This window comes from Neolamprologus brichardi, chromosome 12, assembly GCF_056152115.1.
Source record: "Neolamprologus brichardi isolate AB-2024 chromosome 12, ASM5615211v1, whole genome shotgun sequence".
Classification (NCBI taxonomy): Eukaryota; Metazoa; Chordata; class Actinopteri; order Cichliformes; family Cichlidae; genus Neolamprologus; species Neolamprologus brichardi.
In genome coordinates this window covers 24,948,835-24,969,393 of record NC_142115.1, presented here as the reverse complement: position 1 = coordinate 24,969,393, position 20,559 = coordinate 24,948,835, and the positions used below count along the sequence as shown (strand labels likewise).

At 38.6% G+C, this 20,559-nt stretch overlaps 1 protein-coding gene across 1 annotated transcript in view; it reads right to left on the bottom strand.

Annotated features, from left to right (window-relative positions):
- ipo11 (importin 11) overlaps window positions 1-20,559 on the bottom strand; it is a 117,525-nt gene that overhangs the window by 24,505 nt on the left and 72,461 nt on the right. The window contains exons 23-29 of the mRNA XM_006789810.2: window positions 11,656-11,735; window positions 11,436-11,516; window positions 10,687-10,782; window positions 10,185-10,298; window positions 9,614-9,735; window positions 4,783-4,878; window positions 3,307-3,391 (exon numbers count right to left, since the gene is read on the bottom strand). Of these exons, the coding sequence (XP_006789873.1) occupies window positions 3,307-3,391; window positions 4,783-4,878; window positions 9,614-9,735; window positions 10,185-10,298; window positions 10,687-10,782; window positions 11,436-11,516; window positions 11,656-11,735 (674 nt within the window). The remainder of the gene's footprint in view (window positions 1-3,306; window positions 3,392-4,782; window positions 4,879-9,613; window positions 9,736-10,184; window positions 10,299-10,686; window positions 10,783-11,435; window positions 11,517-11,655; window positions 11,736-20,559) is intronic.

Genomic DNA, 20,559 nt, shown 5'->3' with positions numbered 1-20,559 from the left:
ATTTGACAAGACAAAACAAAACACCAAACCAATACCTGCAGGCAGATGTTAAATGGCTAACTATACTATAATGTATAAAGACAGATAAATAGCAAAAGATGAGGGAAGAAACATCATTTAGCAAAAAATAGTAGTTACAAAGATCAGATGAGACAACTATAATGTTCTTTAATTATTCACTCTTTTATATTTAATCTTTAGCATTTCCACAATAGTATATTCATTAAATTATTCCTTTTAAGAGACACTGCTGACATTTCCCTTCGTTTGTTAATAGTCATCACCAAGCTCAAGTACTGAAACTTTCACTTTCTATAATGGGCTGACAGGGGCTGGTGTGAAATCAATGGTCCCCTGCACTGACAGCAATCAGTCCAATCGAGACGCTTCATGATTGTGATTTGCTTCAATGAAGAATGAAGAACCCCTATAAATAACAAAAATTACAATATGACTGGTCCTGCCATTTACTTCTATACTATCCAGTTTGAATTCTAATCTCACACTCCATGGGAGATCGATTTAGGTGTGATAGTCCAAGTCAGAAGTCCAATTTTTATTCGCACTCTGCCCCTGTGAGGTGGCTACTTTAAGGAAGTACAAAGCTGGACTACATTGCTCAAAGTCTTTCTTTTTCAGGCACTTTGAAAATTAAGAAAATAAACAGAGTTCTATTCATCCACACAAACAGTTAATGACTCAAACATAAGCTCAAAAGTCCAAGGAAAAGAAAAAAGAAAACTAAGAAAGAAACTAAAGTAATCATTTTGTTTAAAGAAAATACATGTCTATATCTGCTTGAAGAATTACTTAATCTTCCTTCCTGGTAAACAGGACTAATCCTAAGCCAACTCTCATCTCTTTATATTGTTTCCAAAGAGAGACTTTGACTTCTTTTTCACTCATTTTCAATCCAGTCTTGTACCTTACCATTTTTATAGAAATATTTTTTCTTTATTTGTTACTGTGAGCACTCAGGTGATCCCAATAACCCCTACTCAACACTGTTTTTGAATTATTCAAGCACAAAAAGGCACCTAACAATTGGATGAACCAGCATTGTGTCTAAACAACTTTAGATTGTATCACTAGCCTCAAAAACCACATTTGTTCCCATTTTTTTTTAGATCAAAACATATGAATTTAACAGTCATCAAATCCTTTTTTTTCCCCAACAGAGTAATTCTCAAAGACCTGTTGGCTGAAAACTTCTATTTTAGCATGGTGTGCAGTTTGTATCTAGGAAAATTAAGGAAACTGGACAAGTGGAGGATAAAAGATGAAGTGGCAGGCCTAAAAAACTATAGTTTTTTTGAAGTACCTGAAGAAGAAACAGGATAATATACAGAATGAAAAATTGAGCAAAACAGAAGAGTTCAGGCTGTGTTGAATAAATGTGTTCATACCAAATATCAACTTTTAAGCGCGTTAGAATTGCTACAATAGAAGTCTGCTTTTCCCTTATAAACTCCATTTCCATGTCCTGCATAGCTCCACATGTTCAAACAGGTGCAGAACTTTTTTATTTTTCTTAACAGAATAGAGATATAAGGGATGTTTCAAGACTTTTTCACTATACTGCAAGAAACACTAGAAAATGTGTCAGTGGTTTAACAAAACAGAACTCATTCTGCATTATATATTTTCCTGTAATTAACTGACAGCCACTGTGATAAATCAACACTCAGTATATGGTATTGGAAAGCAAATTTATCTGCAAAGATTTTCTATGCAAAATGGTCTCAATTTCTTTTAAATGTACTTTATTTAAAAAAAACAAACATTTTATTCAAAAGGGAAAATTCTAAATTAAGGGCTAAATTTAGGAAAACATGACTATCCACACGCCTGCACAGGGTGGCAGGAGGAGAGATTCCACCTCTCTATCGGACTTCAGTTCCAATAAAACATGCATGGAGGTGTGTTCAGATCTATTTGGGCCTGCTTCACCTCCTCCACTACCTCAAGCTTCTTCATCTCTAGAGATGTGACATTTCATGTCTTAAGTGCCAGTATCCAGGGCTTCTGCCCGTACCTGCACGCCACTGTTTATGCGGCACTGACACAAACAGACCCCTATGCTACCCCAGTGATGCAGATGGCAGACATATGAAGCAGCTTCTGATGAAAGCCGGAAAAAATAAATTCACTCAGAAGTGGACCTGAAACATAATCAAGCCACATGGAGATAACGATTTTAAATTTCAGGAACAAAATTATGGTTTTTCACATTAGCTGATCACTGATTTTCAATGTCAACTGATGAGAAAGAACATGAGAGGAAAAAATGTAAAAAGAAATAAAAATAAAAATAATAATAATAATGATACCTGTGTCTCTCACAAGATCTTTGAGACCAGCAGAAAAATATAGACATTCATGCAAATTTTTTTTCATACAGATGCAGACACAGTTGCTAAAAAGTGTCACTAGTCTCCTTTCTCATCAACTTGCCTCACATAGAAAAGTCCATCATGCGGGCACTCCCATTGCTTGCACACATGTATTCATGCACGTCTCCAAGCACACAGACTCACAAACATTAAAAAGCAGAGAGAGGTGTGACTTTAAGTCTTCTCTCCTCTCTCCCCTGGAGCAAAAAGTCAGGGTCTGGGCTGAGGTGATAAGTGCACTGGGATGCTGCCAAGCAAAAAACACGCACACACATGCAAAGAAAAGTAAAACAAGAATATAAATATAGCTGTATTTACTCAAACACAAATAAAATCCCATTTGTACAAAAAAATAAAATTTTGCCTAAGCACACATTTAGAGAAGACCACGGATACCAACAATATAACTAAACAATAGTGTGAATGAGTGAAGCGATTTGTGAACTTTCACAGTGTAAAGTGGTACAGGAAGCATCCTCAGAGGATGCATGCTCATACATACATGCACCACTTAATTGGTGTACATCTCCCACCTAGGGGCCACATATGGGTACTCACTGACATTCATGCTTATCTAAAGACTTGCAGGAGGCTTTGAGCTTGCTTTGAACTGCTGTCTGACAACATACTACATAAAGTGACCGTTTTCCTTTTCGCTGCCTGGAATGAACCTTTTATGCTCCTCTCTGCAGCTACTGTATGAGTTCCAGAGTGGCATAAACTATCACAAGAACAGATGGGACACAGAAAGACACTCTGATAAACAGAAAATTAAACTCAAAACAATAAGAAATAAATTCATTATTAAAGCTATTTGTCTATTATCCAGTAATGGAAATGAAACAAGAGAAAAACTGATTTAAAGATTTCAAAATTAGATCTGTACCGTGTATGAATTACGCATTTCACTCACCAGTTTCTTCCTCTTGTCCTGCTCAGTTGGTGGCTCCTCATCATCACTCAGCTTGGGCTCTTCAAAATGGCTCATCAGCATGCAGCTGCAAACACAATAATATTCAACTCAATATTAATAACCGCAAATAAACCTACACAGTAGGAGACAATTTCAGAACAGGCAGCATGCATACACAGGCACTCCAAATGCTGAACCCTCTGGCACCCCTTTTTTCCTGAATGCTATTCATATTGGTTCATCTGCATGCAGAGAGAATTACAAGTAAAACCTTTGTGCACAGTATAAAATCTGTGTATGGTTTTTTATTTCCTTTGTCCTTACTTAAGCCTTATTGTGAGTAGAGATAAGGTGGGGGGGTCCTGAATGTCACACTGTGATTGTGGCGCGTAGCTACTGATAACTCGTGATCAGAAATTTTAACTCTATTCCACCTAAACCAATGACATTCAAAGTGACACAAATTAATTAACTCACAATTCTGGGTAGACAAAAATGCAGACTAGTAAATGGTAATTCTTCTGGGCACGTCATTAAAGAAGCTACAGTCAACATCTTGTACTGTTAACACTGAAAAACTGTAGCATGCCAAATTGACTGTTATTTTACTGAATTTCATTCATGGCCGTAAGGACTTCTCATTTCACACTATGCAAGAACAATTCTAAACCACTCACGAAAACAGAGGTCTGTTCATTTGAAAGTTTACGTAATTCCAAAATAAAAGGGGAATGATTGTATTACTCACTGTTTTCTGTCTCAGCTGACTGCATTTATAAACAGCAAACAACGCTCAGAGGAATATGTTCATCTACAAATATATTACTGCTCGTGTCACACCCGACAGGGACCCAAAACGATTCAACATATCACTGGCAAACAAACACATACAGTAGACTTTGCTCCCAGCTTTTCAGTTCATTTCACACCATTAGATCTTAGTATGGTGCTGAGCATCTTTCACAGCAGTGAATAGGTGTCTATGTTTGATGAACATCTGCTAAGAAACTGCTGAGAAAGAGACCAAAAATATTGAAATATATAGAGGAGGTTCAAAGTGTAAGGAGCGCTGTACTCAGTAACTTTTCCCACAGTGAGAAAGTGATGGTAACTCAGACACGGGCATTACTGTGAGGTTTTATCAAGGTGCAAATACAACCAAGTCAATCTCTCATTTGCGTTCCTTGTTTTCCCTGTAGTGAGCCGCTGCCCCCATGAAATTAATTTTTATCTCAAAAGATTTCTTCTGAGGTTTGCATTTGATAAATTCCAACTTCAGCATCGCATCTGCATTTGTAGTGCTTCAAGCACTTTTGGGCGTCTTCATTCATTATGCATGAGTTTTGTCAAAATTACAAACTCCATTCATTTGTGAAAAAATTGATGGGAAGGTTTGGACTGTATAATTTCCACGTTTATAAACACAGTTTTTTTTTCTGCTCTTCATTTGTCAAGGAAAAAAATATGAATACTTACTCTTTGAAAGTGCCCGTTTCAGAATCTTCTGTCATTACATCATGTAATGCCTCAACACAAATGTTGACGATGCCACAGAACTTGTCCTGAATCACGCTGATAACACAGAGAACAGAGCTTCATTACTCATGCTGATCTCACCATCACTTTGGACATCATCAGTACATTTTCACTGGAAAAAAAAAATGGGACAGTGTTATTTTCCTTTTACTTTATTAGTTACTCACACAAAGCCTTATCATGTTGTCCACACAGTGAAGTGTCCACATGATGTGAAACAATATTTTCACATCATATGCATTTCATATGGGCGAAATTCATAGTAATTCTATCTTACAATGAAAACTAGCCCAGTTGCTACTTCTAGATAGGACTATATTAATTTCTTATACATAAACACCCCCCCACACAAGTACAAGCAGTCTTACTTTTTTTGTCCTGTCTTCCTCTATCCTGTATGTCTTATCTGATTATTGGTTCACTGTTATCACTTATATCACTATGGCTACGTCCACACGTACCCGGGTATTTTTGAAAAGACAGATTTTTCTATGCGTTTGCATCTTTCGTCGACACGTAAACAGTGTTTTTGGTCACTGAAAACAGAGACTTTTGAAAACTCCGTTTTTGCATTTACATGTGGACGAGAAAAACAGAAAACGCAGCGTCAAAGGTGTGCGCATTTTTTTGAAATCACACTGTGCGCCACGTTATTGTTTCGGTGAAATGAATTTCTACAATACTATTACTGTTAATTGTAGTCTCTGCAGTGTTTAAATGCTTACATATACACACACAGTTACTGTCCCTCCACACATACCACTCTATTCTTCTTCTATGCCCCAGCTTTGTTTACTTTTTCCCACCGAGGCTTCTAGACTTCTGATTGGCCAACATTTCTGCACGGTTAGGAATATATCGCCACCTGTTGATTTGGCATGTTCCCTGCAGGGTTTTCCTTGATTTCTGCCTTTACGTGTGGACGGGATTATTTTTTAAAACGAAAACAGAAAATCTCAGTTTTCAAAAATACCCGTGTACGTGTGGACGTAGCCTAAGTCTGTAAGTTCTACATTAAAAAAAAATATTGTATCATAACAGCCATTTGAAGAGCCTCTAGTTGAACTACTCCGTTCCTAAAACTAGCAATTAAACTCCAGAGTTTAAAACCCCTTTACATATAAAGCATTTAGAGACCAATCACACAAGTACTACATGACTCCAACAGAAAATTTTATATCTCATGAGTTCACACTTGCTTGTAGTTCCTTAGTTTCCAAAAGAACAATTCACTACCATGTACCCAAGACACTGTAAGATTAGGCCTAAACTCTCAAGTCTCATATAATTTAGCATGGTTTGCTGAAACAGCCTCTTCCTGACTCACTTCACTCTAAATGCACTCATAAGCCATTATCGATTTAACACTCATTAACTGTGTCTTCTCTTTCAGTTTGTGTTTTTTTCACTCTGTTGTCATTTGTTACCTGCCATTCTGCAGATATATCTGGCTGCAGAGGTGTATTTTCCCAGTCCTCACTTACCAGCCCGGCCAACCTGTCAACAGCCTGTCGTATTGTTTCTCTTATTTCTACACTTTTCACTTTAAAATCACCCCAGTTGGTTGTAACAAATGAGAGTCCTCCCAGAGCCTGGTTCTCTTGGAGCTTTACTTCTGTTAAAAGGGAAGGATTACTCCCGACTTTTAGAAAGTGTTTACTTAAAGTGTATCGTCTTGTTTATCTCTGTAATACTGTTAGGTCTTGACCCTTCTATCTAAAGTGCCCTGAGATAAGTGACTGGCAATTTGGGCTATATAAATATAACTGACATCAACAACCTTTAAAAATAATATAGTTTATGAAACCTAACCACACAAGCTTGGAGACTTGCCACAGTCACTGGTGAACTATTTGAGTGAGTCTCAGTGGTTAGTGGTAGTGGACAGAATATACTTGGGTTTTTTTCCTCCCCTACATCAACAAGAATGAGAAAACAGGGAAGAAAGTGTGAGTATGGGCACTGATACATCAACTGTTCCTTCTTCTGTCAGTTCATATTCTCAGCCAGGTAGACCCCAGGCAATGCTACATAAAGTTCACTAAGCATTAGGACAAGCCATAACCTGGAAAATCAGAATGAAAGATGGTTCTGGGAAAAAACACAGAAGAAGCAAGTATACACAGATGTGTCCCTTATTTTGTAAGTCTGGCAATTTTAAACATACACATGGTACTAAATCAGACTAAATATTGATATCAGTGCTAAATAATCTGAAATGTGCTCAATTACCTAGTCGCCATAATATTAATTAGGAAATAAAGATTACTGGCCTGATGGTTTAGGCAACTCTCGCACACACACAAAATCATATCTAGCAGTGGCTCTACAGTTGATCCTTTTGGTAAAATATACCTACCAATATCCTGGGAGGGTAAAATAAAATCACTAAACATACGTGCCCCTGGTTATGAATAACAGTCTTAAATTGGTGGCCATGGCAATAACTGGAAATAGGCCTTGCCTTTAAGATCATTTTAACATGTCTGTCAATTCTAATTCTATCAACCAAAAACAACTCCCAAGTGAAAAACTAATAGCTGATTAGTGGTGCTGCTCAGTGCCTGTCATTTAAATCACCCTTAAGTGAAAAACTTCACAGTGATTACATGATGGCTTGCATGCCAAAAAAAAACTATTTACAAACTAGTTCGTAGAAATCTTTGAGAAGTAGTCACTACTCTGTCACAGTAAATCCCATTCACTTTTCTTTCCCCTAGTGATTTCTTTTTTGTAAATCATATATAACATATTACATATATCACATACAATCACCAGCCACTTTATTAGGTATCCTTTGCTAGTGCTGGGTTCAACACCTTTTGCCTTCTCAGAACTGCTTAAATTCTTTGTAGCATAGATTAACTAAGGTGCTATAAACATTCCTCAGAGATTTTGGGCCATAGAGACATGACAGCATCAGCGAGTCGCTGCAGACTTGTTGGCTGACTATCCATGATACAAATGTCCTGTTTCACCGCTTCCCATTGAGATCTCATGACAGTGAACTTAGTCATATTAAATAAGTTCTGAGCTTTGAGTTTCCCAAGAAAACATCCCCCAAATATTACTGCTAGCATCTTCAACTGTTGATCCATGGCAGGACAGAACCAGGTTTTTAAATTCTGACCGTCCCATCTGAATGTTACAGTAGAAATTAAGACTATTCACGCCAGGCAACTTTCCTCCGGTCTCAAAATTTGATGAACTGCAAACTGTATTCTCAGTTTCCCGTTCTAAACTGATAGGAGCGGTGTCTTTTGTGGTCTTCTGCTGCTCTTGCCTGTAACAAGTGGTTGCTTGAGTCATTGTTGCTTTCCTATCAACTCGAAGCAGTTTGGCCATTCTCTTCTGACCTCTTGCATCAACAAGGCATTTGTCACTTGATATTTTCTCTTATTCTCTGAAAAACCCACACATGGTTATGTGGGAAAATCCTAGTAGATCAGCAGTTTCTGAAACACTGGGACTAGCCTATCTGGCATAAAAAGTCACTTAAAGTTAGCCAGTTTTGCAGCTTTTCCCCTAATTAAAAAAAAAAGAAGTAACTTCACCATGAATTCCATTTTGGAGCCAAGGAGTAAAGCTACAAAGCCTAAATACCAAAAACTGTAGTACCCCGAATGGTATGGAGAGAAATTTGACTCCAAAATGCTGCAAAGGCATCCGATATGATCCACTAGTGTAAACCAAGATTTGTGAGCTAAACTTAATTAGTTGTGAGTAAATGATTAGTATTTATTCAACTTTATGAAGTACATATTTGCAAAACAGTTTTACGTGTGGTCAGATTGCTTCATATTTGTGCTTGGATTGAACCGCATGCTTGTGAGTCCTTGTAAGTAACATACAAATCATTGAACACAATAGTAAATCTTAGTTTACGCTTGTGGATCTTATCGTACGTATTTGCAACACGTTTGAGGCAAATTTCTACCCAAAGAATGGCCTATTGAGGCCTGCTCCAAAAGCAAGTAAATCTCTACAGGCTTTCATATGAAAATGCTCAACGTTACATCTGGGGGGGGGGGATAAATTATGGTGACATCTTAATAGAAAAAAACAAAAACAATAAAAAAAAAAGACTGCTTACACATATAAACATGTATCATTTCCATCATCCTGTCAGTACAGCACAGAAAATGTTCAAGTTCAATGTAAGAGGGCAGGTACTCTGTGTCTGTCAGCACGTATCCACGTATTTATCTCCTCATTTATCATAGCGAGAGGTGTTGCCTAGAAAGTGTTTACAGTCGGGACAATAATCCACCAGAAGAAGAGAGACATAAACAAATGTGTTTCATGCTTTGGCTAGAGGATGATGAATTACAGATTTAAGTAACATCGCTTACTATAGCTTGTGACATTAAGTCTTAAGGAGAGATGGAAAGTCGTTTTATTTCTGACAATATATTCTCGCCCCCATATGCAAGTCTGAAAACCCAGCTGTCTGCATTGGCCTGTACAAAGTGTGTATATCAGTATCCGCATTTGTGCTGCTCGGCTGACATATAATTGGCACCCAGAGTGTTAAAGCAGGCGCCCGTTAAGCTGTTGTGCTGTTCTGCATTTTACGGCTGCAAGGAGAAATATATACAGGATCATTTCACCACCTATATCCGTAATGATGAACAAGAGTCTACTAAATAATTTTCCAAGAACATCATTACTTTCCCCCTGTTGTGCCCTAAAGTAAGCTATGCAGTTCAATCCAATTTTTATGAGCTTAAAGCAAATTCAACACAGAAAAGAATTCAAAAATGATTCTCACCTGTTGTCAGATGGCAGGAGGGAAAGCAGAGCCAGCGACGACAGCTTCCTCCTCTCAGGCTGAGTGATGTTGTCCATTCGGTCAACCCACATCTCTATAACATTGCCCAACAACTGGTCCATCTGATGAGCGGAGAAAAGGAGGAAAAGAAATAAGGAGGACAGAAAAAAGGGTTAGTGAGTAAAAAAAAAAAAAAAAAGAGCAGCAGCAATTTGTATAGAGATGTGTCTCAACCTTTGCTATATTTTTGATTAAACTTCCTATCTTGTCCTCTGTGGTAAGCATGGTATGATGAGAGACAACTTAGAGAGGAACATCTTTGCATTTATTTAGATTAAGGCTGCAATCTCAGAACTAGGCACAATTAATTTCTTTGCTCAGAGTTTCACAGTAGAGGAGGACAACATTTTAGGGCTTGAAAATGTTACCATTTGCAATTCCTTGGCTCATTACTTTCAGCCTCGTTCACACTGATTCCCTTTTAACAGGCACTTTGCATTTATGTCTCCCACAGACATTCATCGAGTCTGTGCTGAGGAGAGAGAAATGAAGGGCAGACATCAAACCTCACCTCCTGGTTACACTCGGAAGCCATTTGACTTAGCAAAGACGAGAAAAAACTGGAGTTCTGGAGCAGGACACGACCCATGATGCCCAGGTAGGTGGACATCACCACGGGATATCTCTGTAGATCATAGACACGCAATCATGCATCCAGATGATGAAACATAACCACGCATAAATGGTTTTACATAAAACACGAGTCATTAAGCTTGATAAGAGGGAAAAGATGGACCCACTGACACAGCAGAATCCTGTGAATGTGTAACCTTTAACTGAGCTGACTTATCAATAATTGCCACTATACAGTCTTTGAAGAATTCATTTCAAGTGACAGTAAAGGACAAATTAGAAGAAGGGCCGGGACTATTAACACTTGAGAAAGAACTAAAACCTTAAAAGACAAATTTAAGGTTAAATATGTGGTGAATAATGAAAAACATATTTTTACAGGTTCCTCCTTTTACACAGTTCCAGCGTAGATTCGAGCAAGATGCAAAGGTAAAACTCACCTCACCATCCACAATACCTCTGAAGACAGCTGGCAGCAGGGGCTGAAACATGTGGGCTCCCAGCATGGGGCTAACCTTTAAAGCTATCTCTACCACCTGGAGGGACAAAGGGCGAGGAAGGATGAAGGGCGACCCTCAGAGGGTGGAGTAAGCAAAAGGAGTAGAGAGAAACTGACAGGAAAATCTCAGGAGGAAGCCAGAAAAGAAGTAGAAATGGTCAGCCACATAAAAATGTAAAGAAACTTCTGTCGTTATGGGAAAATCCCTCTTTTTATAGATGGTACAGTATGAGGAAGATGCAGCGTTTTTACATTTTGTATTACTTTCCCAAGAAAACTAAATGCTGCTTCTTGTATTCATAATCAAAGACGGTGATGCTGCAGGTAAGAGGGTCTAGAGTGAGCCGTTTGATATTCCTTATGTGCCATTTCTCGAATTCTTTTATTAGTAATGAAAAAGTCATAGCTCCTCTTGCATTATAATGGGGTGTCAGTTAATAAGCAGCAGTGCTTGCGCAGTTTGTGTGTGTAAATGTTTATGTGTCTCCTTTTACTGGATATAATGGTGCTTTCAGCGCACCTGCTCTTCAGTGGCCACACAGGCAAAACAACCTCTCACACTGGCTGAACTTAAAAGCAATGAAAAATAAATCCAGACAATAAAAGAGAACGAGACGCAATCAGCTGTGATTTTGGAAAAACAACATCTACGTGACTTGACTTTTTGTGAGAGGGGAGGAACTGGAGTACCTTGAGCACCTGCACCTGCCCTTCATTTGTGATGTCTTTCAGCAGGTCACAAAACGATCGACACAAGGATTCTGCGTAGTTCTGGGGAGGGAATAATCGGGGTAGATGGTTCAGTTCTGTAAAAACTTATGCAGATTAGCATGCCAACATGTATTATGACAGTATATCGTGCCAATATAAGAGTTATGTGAAGTCCAAGTGTTCTTTTGTTGTGTCTCACCTGCAGAAACTCTGTGGCTGACAAATATATGTAGCCATTAACAATGTGGAAGCAGGTACGCAGGTTCTCAGAGCTCAGCTCTAAAACAGAAATGTAAATGTTGCACTTTACAAATTGGACAACAGGTCATTTTTGGAGCATTGCATAACAAACAGAGGGATCAAAGACACTGCGAGAATATGGTTTTTGTTTCTAAATAATCTGAGGTGATAAGACTGCTGAGTGAGACTCTTAATTCAGTTCAGTTTTATTTATATAGCACCAAATGACAACAACAGATGCCTCAAGATGTGACTAGTAAAGACCCTACAATAGCACAATAATTGCTGTGGTTTTCTCTATATTGTAGGGGATTTATCTTACAATATAAAGCACGCTTGCTGCAAGTATCACTGGAACAACAAGTGGGATTGCTGCAGTCAGCTTTCAGCAAGCTACCCAATTTAAGCAGTGTATTAACAGTTCATTTTATTTTGACTTCTGTAGCTTTATTGTAGATTTTTGCTGATTAAAACAAAATGTAGCTGCTTCCATTCAACATTAAGTTTGCCTTTCTTAATGTTAAAGCTTGCTGAACAGGTGGTTTGATTAAGGACTCCCGCTAGCTTTTTCCCAGTAAAGTTTATAATGATGGTTACAGTATCAGGCACTGCTGTTTTAAATACTACAAACACACTTTGTTTCACTACACCTGAGCTAACCGGTTTGGAAATGGCTCTGCATCTTTGCTGTTCACCCTCTTTTTAGATACTCTGGTTCCATGTTACTCACACACGCCCCCTCATTAAATTTCTCTTGCGGGTCTGTTTTAGTCCCAAACCCTTAGAGTAAATGAAGGATTGAAGCAAAAAAAAAAAATCTGCTTCTTTGCGATAAAGTTACTTGATGAATCGTCTAAGGCCTAGTTTACAAGATGAGACAATAAACTCCTTAGTTATCAATAGCTTTTCCTTTCTGTTAAATTAAGTGCATTTAGTTTAATTTAAGACTGATGAAAACCATTTCAAGGACATCAAGTTATATAAGGTAAGGTAAAGACAAACTGTTCAAACAGAAGTCTTGTACAAAAATAAAGACAATTAATTTATACTAGCAACTTCAAATCAAAATAATAAACCACCAGTGCTATCCCCTCTGCCTCCTAGTACTCACACCAATGTATAAATTTCAAAATCCTACGTCGCCTTGTTTTCAACTTCTCGCATTCACACATTTTGGTTTCCATACTGCTCACCCGGCAATTGACGACAATACCCCATCAGCCTTTTACGGTTATAAACTGTAACACAGTCTTGTTACAGTTTTCCTGTGCAGTATTTCCTACTACACATACTTAAATATAACGTTGCTTAGGACGCTGTGATTCCTTGCCCTTTTAAACAAAATCCTACCTTTCTTTTGATTACATCAAAACACCTAAACCTGATGTGTTTACTTGTCAAAGTTTGACTGCAAGAAGATTATAGTAGAATCTGTGATAAACAATGATAGCGGGCCCACTATGAGCGTGTCTGTTTGTAAAGATGATATTTATGCTAATGCATGCAACATGTTTTCTCCAGCCAACTGTCAGACATAATAAAGTAATGACGATAATATATTCTGCCATCTGTTATCTTCTCAGGTACATTATGTATTCCAGGAGCAATTTAGTCACTGCATCAGCCAAACACAGTATAAGGCTATACTACGCTAAACACACGTAATGAGAATTGATAATGAGTAGACAATTATTGAATATAACACAAAGGAGACACAGGTTAGTGCAAATTATAAATAAGGAAGGAGCAAACAGAGGAATGTCTAAATAGTCAAAATAACTATTTTAATATGTCATTCTGTGTAGAATTGGTACTGGAAGAGAGCATTAAGAGGAAAGAAATGCATTCGTTTGGTCAGCCCAAGTCATAAAAAAAAAAAGAAAAGAAAAGTCAAGGCAACAGATTTCTTAATAGTGAATGAGCAAGGGGACGTCAGTTCATTGAACATTGCAAGCATGGCAGGTCCGCAGACAATGGATAAATGGGTGTGAATGTCCAAGCTTACTTAGAGACTAGATTTACATATTTTGACACGTAACAGTTTTTATGCATATTCTTTTTTAAGTTAAAAATATATATTTTAGTAAATGTGTAGAAACTCTCTAGTTACCTCTAACCCAGTAAAAACCAGAGATATTGTGTTGCTGGTTTCCCAGATACTTCACCAAATGACCGAAAATGCTGGAAGTTTTTCTCTCCTTCAAATTCCATTATGCAGTTATTTAGTAAAGGACACAAAAGAGTTCATTTGATGGAAGCCATTATTTTCATAGCCTAAAAGCAAGCAAAATCAATATTTCAAAAATAAATGTATTCAAATAGATTTAACTTGGACAGAAATTCTTTTGTTGTGTCTAAATCATTTTATTCCCATCAAGGTAACCAGAAAGCAAAGGAAAACGTGGGTGGCTAATCCATCTCTGTGCTGTCAGTGACACCAATAATTTTGTTAAACATTACTGAATCAAATTCAAAAGAAAGCAATACCTCCGCTTTCACAATACCTGCTCTAGCTGCAAATTATAATTTGTGCCAACAACACAATTACTGCATAGACGTTTCTGTACACAAACAAATATAGGGTAAATAGAATAGCCTGAGCACATGCCAAACTAAACATAACTTTTTAGCAAGTGTCTTTTGTTGTCACTGCAAAAATAAAACTACTAAGTAAGCAACTATGTTCAAACAATTGATGCAATACATAAAACAAGACAAAATTAAGGTTGGCTATAGTATGTACTTAAATATCTCATTCATGTTTCTCCAAAATATGCCTCAACTCACACTGCGTAACTGAAAACAGTTACAAGTTGCCAAAAATAGGTTGATTTAAACTACTCGTGGGCTCTGGCTGGTGGCAGAGCTCTCACAGCAAACCTCCAGTGAGAACCGATCAGCATCTAATATAACTGCTTTGAGCTGAGATTCTACCAGCAGGTCTCTAAAGGCCAAGACTGGAACAAACATCGGAAGGGGCTTTTATGAGTGAGCTTAGCGTGAATACCCCAGGCGCAGTTTAAAAGCTATTTCAGTTCATATGACAGGGAAACTAGTGGGGTGTACTAAAAATGTGGCAACAAGGTTAATCTGGTTTGATATGTAACCTTGAAATGAAGGGCTCTGAGAGGAAAAACAAATTTTCAGAAGAGACGTGAATGTTACATTAAGCATTTGTCTGTTATTTTACAATCCACCAAACAGAGTAACTTTGAGGGGAAAACCAGGTTGTTTCACCACAAATCTTCCCCAAGAGGGTAAAAAACAGAGTTGTGCATTGTAGGCATTGATTGACAAGAAATAACTATTATTTGGCATTCTGTTTGATCAGAGTCTGGGCTTTTTATATAAGTTTAGCTGGTTATTACTTGCATTTCATTCCTCTTCTTAAATGTGTACTTTCTGATAAGATAGTACCTCAAGTGTATACAATAGATCAGTTATGCTTACCTAAAATCTTAATTGAGTGATCTACATGATACTGGAAGGACCAAAATACCCACACAGACAATTCAAATTTGAAATGCACACAACACAGGGCAGGAAATTTTTCAGGAAACTTAGTAAAATTATTAAAAAAAAAAACCCCTGTAAGAAATATATTAAAATATTAACTGTTTTACTAAACTGTCTTTGAAGTGGGACTGTACAAGGTTCTACCAGTAGATATGACCTCCAAGCAGACAGGATCACCAAGCCATGATCATGATCAACAGCACGCATATTTTAGTTGCCAAAAAGAAATCATTATCATTTAAATAAACATATGCGTGGGTCTGTCATTAGAACATTTACAATATGACATCACTCACTCATTTTGTGCTCCAAATTTTGTTGCTGCCATTTTTTACATTTATTTTTTTGGAACCAGAAGTGATGAAGATGACTGAGTATTCTACCCTAAGTAGATTGGTTGTTGAGCTTCATCAACAAACTGTACAAGTGAAATGCAGATATACAGATATTTGCTAATCAATGCTAATTAGTAACAGACTCATTTCAGACATCAAAAAGTACAAACTTCTTGGGAGGTGTGTGCCAACAAGCAAACCTATATTAGGTGTAATTATCTCACTACGCCGTGGAGGCGCCACCTAGCAGGCAATCAAACAGTCATATTTATAACAGCGTCCAGCACCAATCCATCTGCCAATCTCCCGCTCCCTTCTCCCCTCACTCCTAAACAAGACCCCAAGATACTTAAACTCCTTCACTTGGGGCAGGAACACGTCCCTGACCCAGAGTCAGGACTCCACCCTTTTCCAGCTGAGGACCATGGCCTCTGATTTGGAGGTGCTGATTGTCATTCACACTCAGCTGCGAAACACTCCATTGGGAGCTGGAGGCTGTCACCTGATGAAGCTAACAGAAGCACATCATCTGCAAAAAGCAGAGATGAAATTCTGAGACCACCCAAGTGGAAGCCTTCTGCCACTTGGCTACACCTAGAAATTCTGTCCATCAAAATTATGGACAGAATCTGTGACAAAGGGCAGCCCTGGCAGAGTCCAACACCCACCAAAAACGAGACTGCTTTATTGCCGGCTATTTGGACCAAGCTCTTGCAAAGGCTGTATAAGGACTGAATGGCCTATAGCAACGGATGCAACGAATCCCTTCACCAAGTCCACAAAAGACATGTAGACTGGTTGGGCAAATTCCCTTGCCCCCTCGAGGATCCTCGAGCGGGGAAAAGATGGTCCAGTGTTCCACGACCAGGACGAAAACCACATTGTTCCTCCTGTATCAGAGGTACTACTAACGGACGGACTCCTTTCCACCACCCTGGCATAGACTTTCCCAGGGGGGCGGAGGAGTGTGATCCCCCTATACTTGGAGCACACCCTCCAAACCTTTTCTTGAAGATGGGACCCACCATCTCGGTCTGTCTCGGTACTGGCCCTGATCTTCACACAACATTGTACAGGCACGAACCTCATCCAACCCAGGAGATCTGCCACTAAGGAGTTGTTAAACTGCTTCAATGACCTCACTCCCGGATATTGACAAGTCACCCCCCTCTACCCCAGACTCTTCTACGGAAGACATGTCAGTAGGATTAAGGAGATCCTCAAAGTACTCTTTTCACCACCTGACAATGTCCTCAGTTGAAGTCAGCAGCGCTCCCTCTGCACTATACACAGTGCAGGTAGAGCAATGCTTTCCTGTCCTGAGTCGCCTGACGGTTTGCCAGAATCTCTTTGAGGCAGTCCAGGGAAAATAAAATCGATCGAATTGATGAAAAACTATTTCTTCTAAACAGTCTAGTTCTAATATAAACAAAGAGTAGACTGTTCTTTTTTCTATGCCTGTGAAAATACTGTCACCCCCATTATCACACTTCAGTGACACCATATGAGTACACTCAAAAATACTTAATCTTACCTGCAAGCACAGTTACACATGCTGCATTGTCTTTAATGCCAAAGGCAAAATAAGAGGTGAATAAATGCTTGTGACATCTCTCCAGTCCCTGTCCCTCCATAATGAAACCACCACAAGCACTCCTGCCATGTCAAGCTGATAAGATGTGTACATATTCTGGTAATACCCTTTGAAGAAGAGTTTTGTGTAGCTATCAACATAAGAGGAAAACACAAATTAATATTAAAAGAAAAAAATAAACAAAGAATGTAATTCTTATTCTGGGTAGCCCGGAGTACCGAGGCCTGGACTTGATAAGACTTTCATCATTCACATCCCTCACGATTGCAAATGAACCCAGGCCACCCCCAGTGTCCATGTATGAATACAAACAGCCTGACAAAAATAACACTGCATCTTTCTGGTTATTGGAAGTAAATTCACTTCCATCTCCACACAGCATCCCCAGACAATTTCGGTGTGACACTAATACGGCAGGAACAAAAGGATGGAGGATTTAGTGTGACTCAGCTTCAACATATCGGCTTCTTTTTACATCAACACAACAGCCCGATAAATGCTATTCTCTACCTTTGTTGTTCTCTCCTGGGTTCTATGTTGTGACTGGTCCTACAGTGAGATATGAAAAGTGCAATCCTGAAAGCACAATTATGATGGTCTGGAAATAAACACTCAGGTTCCAAATGAACAACAAAAAAATGTCTGCAGTTGATAGTAACCAGTGGTAGCCCTCAGCCTTCTAGCAGGTAGACCTATGGTATCAATTTGAAAATCCTAGGTGACTTCCTTCTGGACTTATCCCGTTCCAAAGATTTTCTGAAAACTTGACCTCTGAGTCATGGTCAAGGTCAGTGAGATCAGAACTAGTCTGAGTCATAGGAGATACACCTATACCATTAGTTTCAAACTCCTACGTTACTTCGTTCTCGAGTTATCACATTCACAAACTTAGGTGTCCACGATGAAGGCCGCCTGTTCGATAGGATGATGCCACTATCCCATCAACCTTTTATAGCTAAGGGGTAAAAAATACTCTTTCAAATGTTTTTGAAGAGGACAATGCACTTCCTCAGGTTTCCAGCAAAGCGCTCACCAAAAGTGCAGAACACACAGCTGGGCACAAGGAAATTTTTTTTATTAATTAGTAAGATTTGGATGCAATTGAATTATAGAGAAATTATTTTAATATTTTCTCCTTCCATGCATAGAAAAGCCCATGGACAAAATATTAGAAAAGCCTAAGGAATACAAATTAGTCTAAATCAGAATAGGCTGTTTTGCCAAACACTATAAAAGCAATTAAATTTTAACAAAGATGTGGGAAGGGAGGACACAATCACCCCCTCCACGCACACACCGTCATAATCAAATAGTCACAAAAACAGATGCTAAAGCACTGATTAAGCTTTAGTGAGTACATCCTTCATAGCCCTGGGCATATGCTGCAAAATCCGCTTCAGTTATCAACATTAGCTGGGAAATGAGACTCACATCTGACTGCGATAACAGTCCCTAAAGTACCACTAATGGTTGCTGGGTACTTCTAAAACGTGGTCATATTCCACAATTCCACTATTCCACAATTTTCAGTTTATAATCTGTGATTAGGGTGAAAATGTTTGCAAAGTAAGGAAAGTGAACAGATAGCAAAAAAGCTGTGCCAAAATCTGCAATGAAGCGCAACAAGGACAGATAATGTTTGTTGGGCTCATTCTAGTCAGCCAGCTACAAAAAGTTGGAGATCAGTAAAGCCCTCGGCTCGGGGGTTTAACAGCCTTCAAATGCATAAAACTTCACAGAAAAGTGACAAGTCATGATATCTCTGTTATTTCAAAGTGTTAATAAATACTAGACCTTGTTAATGCTCTGAAACATTCCAAGGTGAACGTATGAGAAGCGCTCTCCAAGCTCTATAGCCAGCAAAAAAAGTCTCAAACATCTCACACTGGTTAATGCATGAGGAACTCCAGGTTAAACATGGATAGTATATCTGCAGTTATTAGGCTGTAAGAAGAGCCCTTGTGGAGTATGACATCAAAATGGAAGAAAAGATGATAAGATGTTACCGTTTCCTCTATTGATGCATCAAATAAGGCCAAATATTTCCAACGCATGTGATAGCTATAATCAAAGCCATTACTTACAGTTAGGAAACCTGTAATAAAGAGCTTGTTGCCTAATGGGGTTGTTCAGATTGATCCAGGAAACACATTAACAGGGCAGTTAACTGTGAGTCTACATTATGAGAAATGTTAGCAATTCCCTCAGAGTACTTTCATAAGCCCTTAGCAGAATTGCTTGATTCGTCTGTGGCTGTGCCTGGCCAATATTTTTGCACAACAGCTATGATGACACTGGATAATTATGGCAATCCTCGTGTCGGTGTTGTTCCCACATCATCATAATAAATGTTGTTCCAGGTTCAACATTGCAAATGTTGAACCTGGAACAACAATCACAGTGTTGTGACGTCATACTTTTGCAAGCCAAGCCATTCATTCATTTATGACATTCCAATGTTGCAAGGACAATACGTATAATGCTTACCGTTTATTAAAGAATAGTATCCTGAAATGAAAAGCATTCAAATTGCTGGATCGGCAGACAGAGGCGGTTTCTCGCAAGTTAATTAGATTCTTTTTTTAAGGCGTTTTTTTCCAAAGTCGCAAAAGTATGATGTCACAACAATGTGATTGGTCACTTGCAATGTTGAACCTGGAACAACATTTATTATGATAATGTGGGAACAACACTGACACGAGGATATCAGATTCATACTTAATTTAGAACCAATACTTAACCTAACACCACTAAGTGCACATCTTTGGACTGTGGGAAGAAGTGGGGGTACACAGAGAGAACCCACGCAGACATGGAGATAATGAAACTCCACAAATAAAGGCCCCAGCCAGATGGTGGATTCAAACCCAGGACCTTGCTGTGGACAACAGTGCAAACCAACATACTTAGGAAAAGTTTATTACCATATTAATATAATCAAAAATTGAGTGTAGGGAGGAGTCAGTCGGTAACAATAACTGTATATTGGTGTCCAAACAGAACAACTACACTAATGGTTAGTGCCTAACAGCCAAGAAAGGAACTTTTAAGCCATTACCAGCTAGGTTTTAACAACACACCTGAGACTTTAATATAACATGTCTTTTTTATTTTAAGGCTAAATTAACTTTCTTTGATCAAAATTTTCAGAACGATAGAAGGCAAATGTGGGGAACTGGTTGGTGTCATTACCCCTTTTTATGCTTACTGCTGGCCATCACCTTGTACAAACACAAAATGCCCACAACGGCGAGCTAACACTTATCAAGTGCAAACAGATCTTTCATCCGTCAGCGTCTCTGACTTGACTGTGTGCAGCAGTATGTTATTACTTCAGCAAGGTCATGAAGCAGTTCTGTTTCAATTTATCAACCAGGAGGCAGGCTAATATTATACTGACACTACTAGTTTGATTACC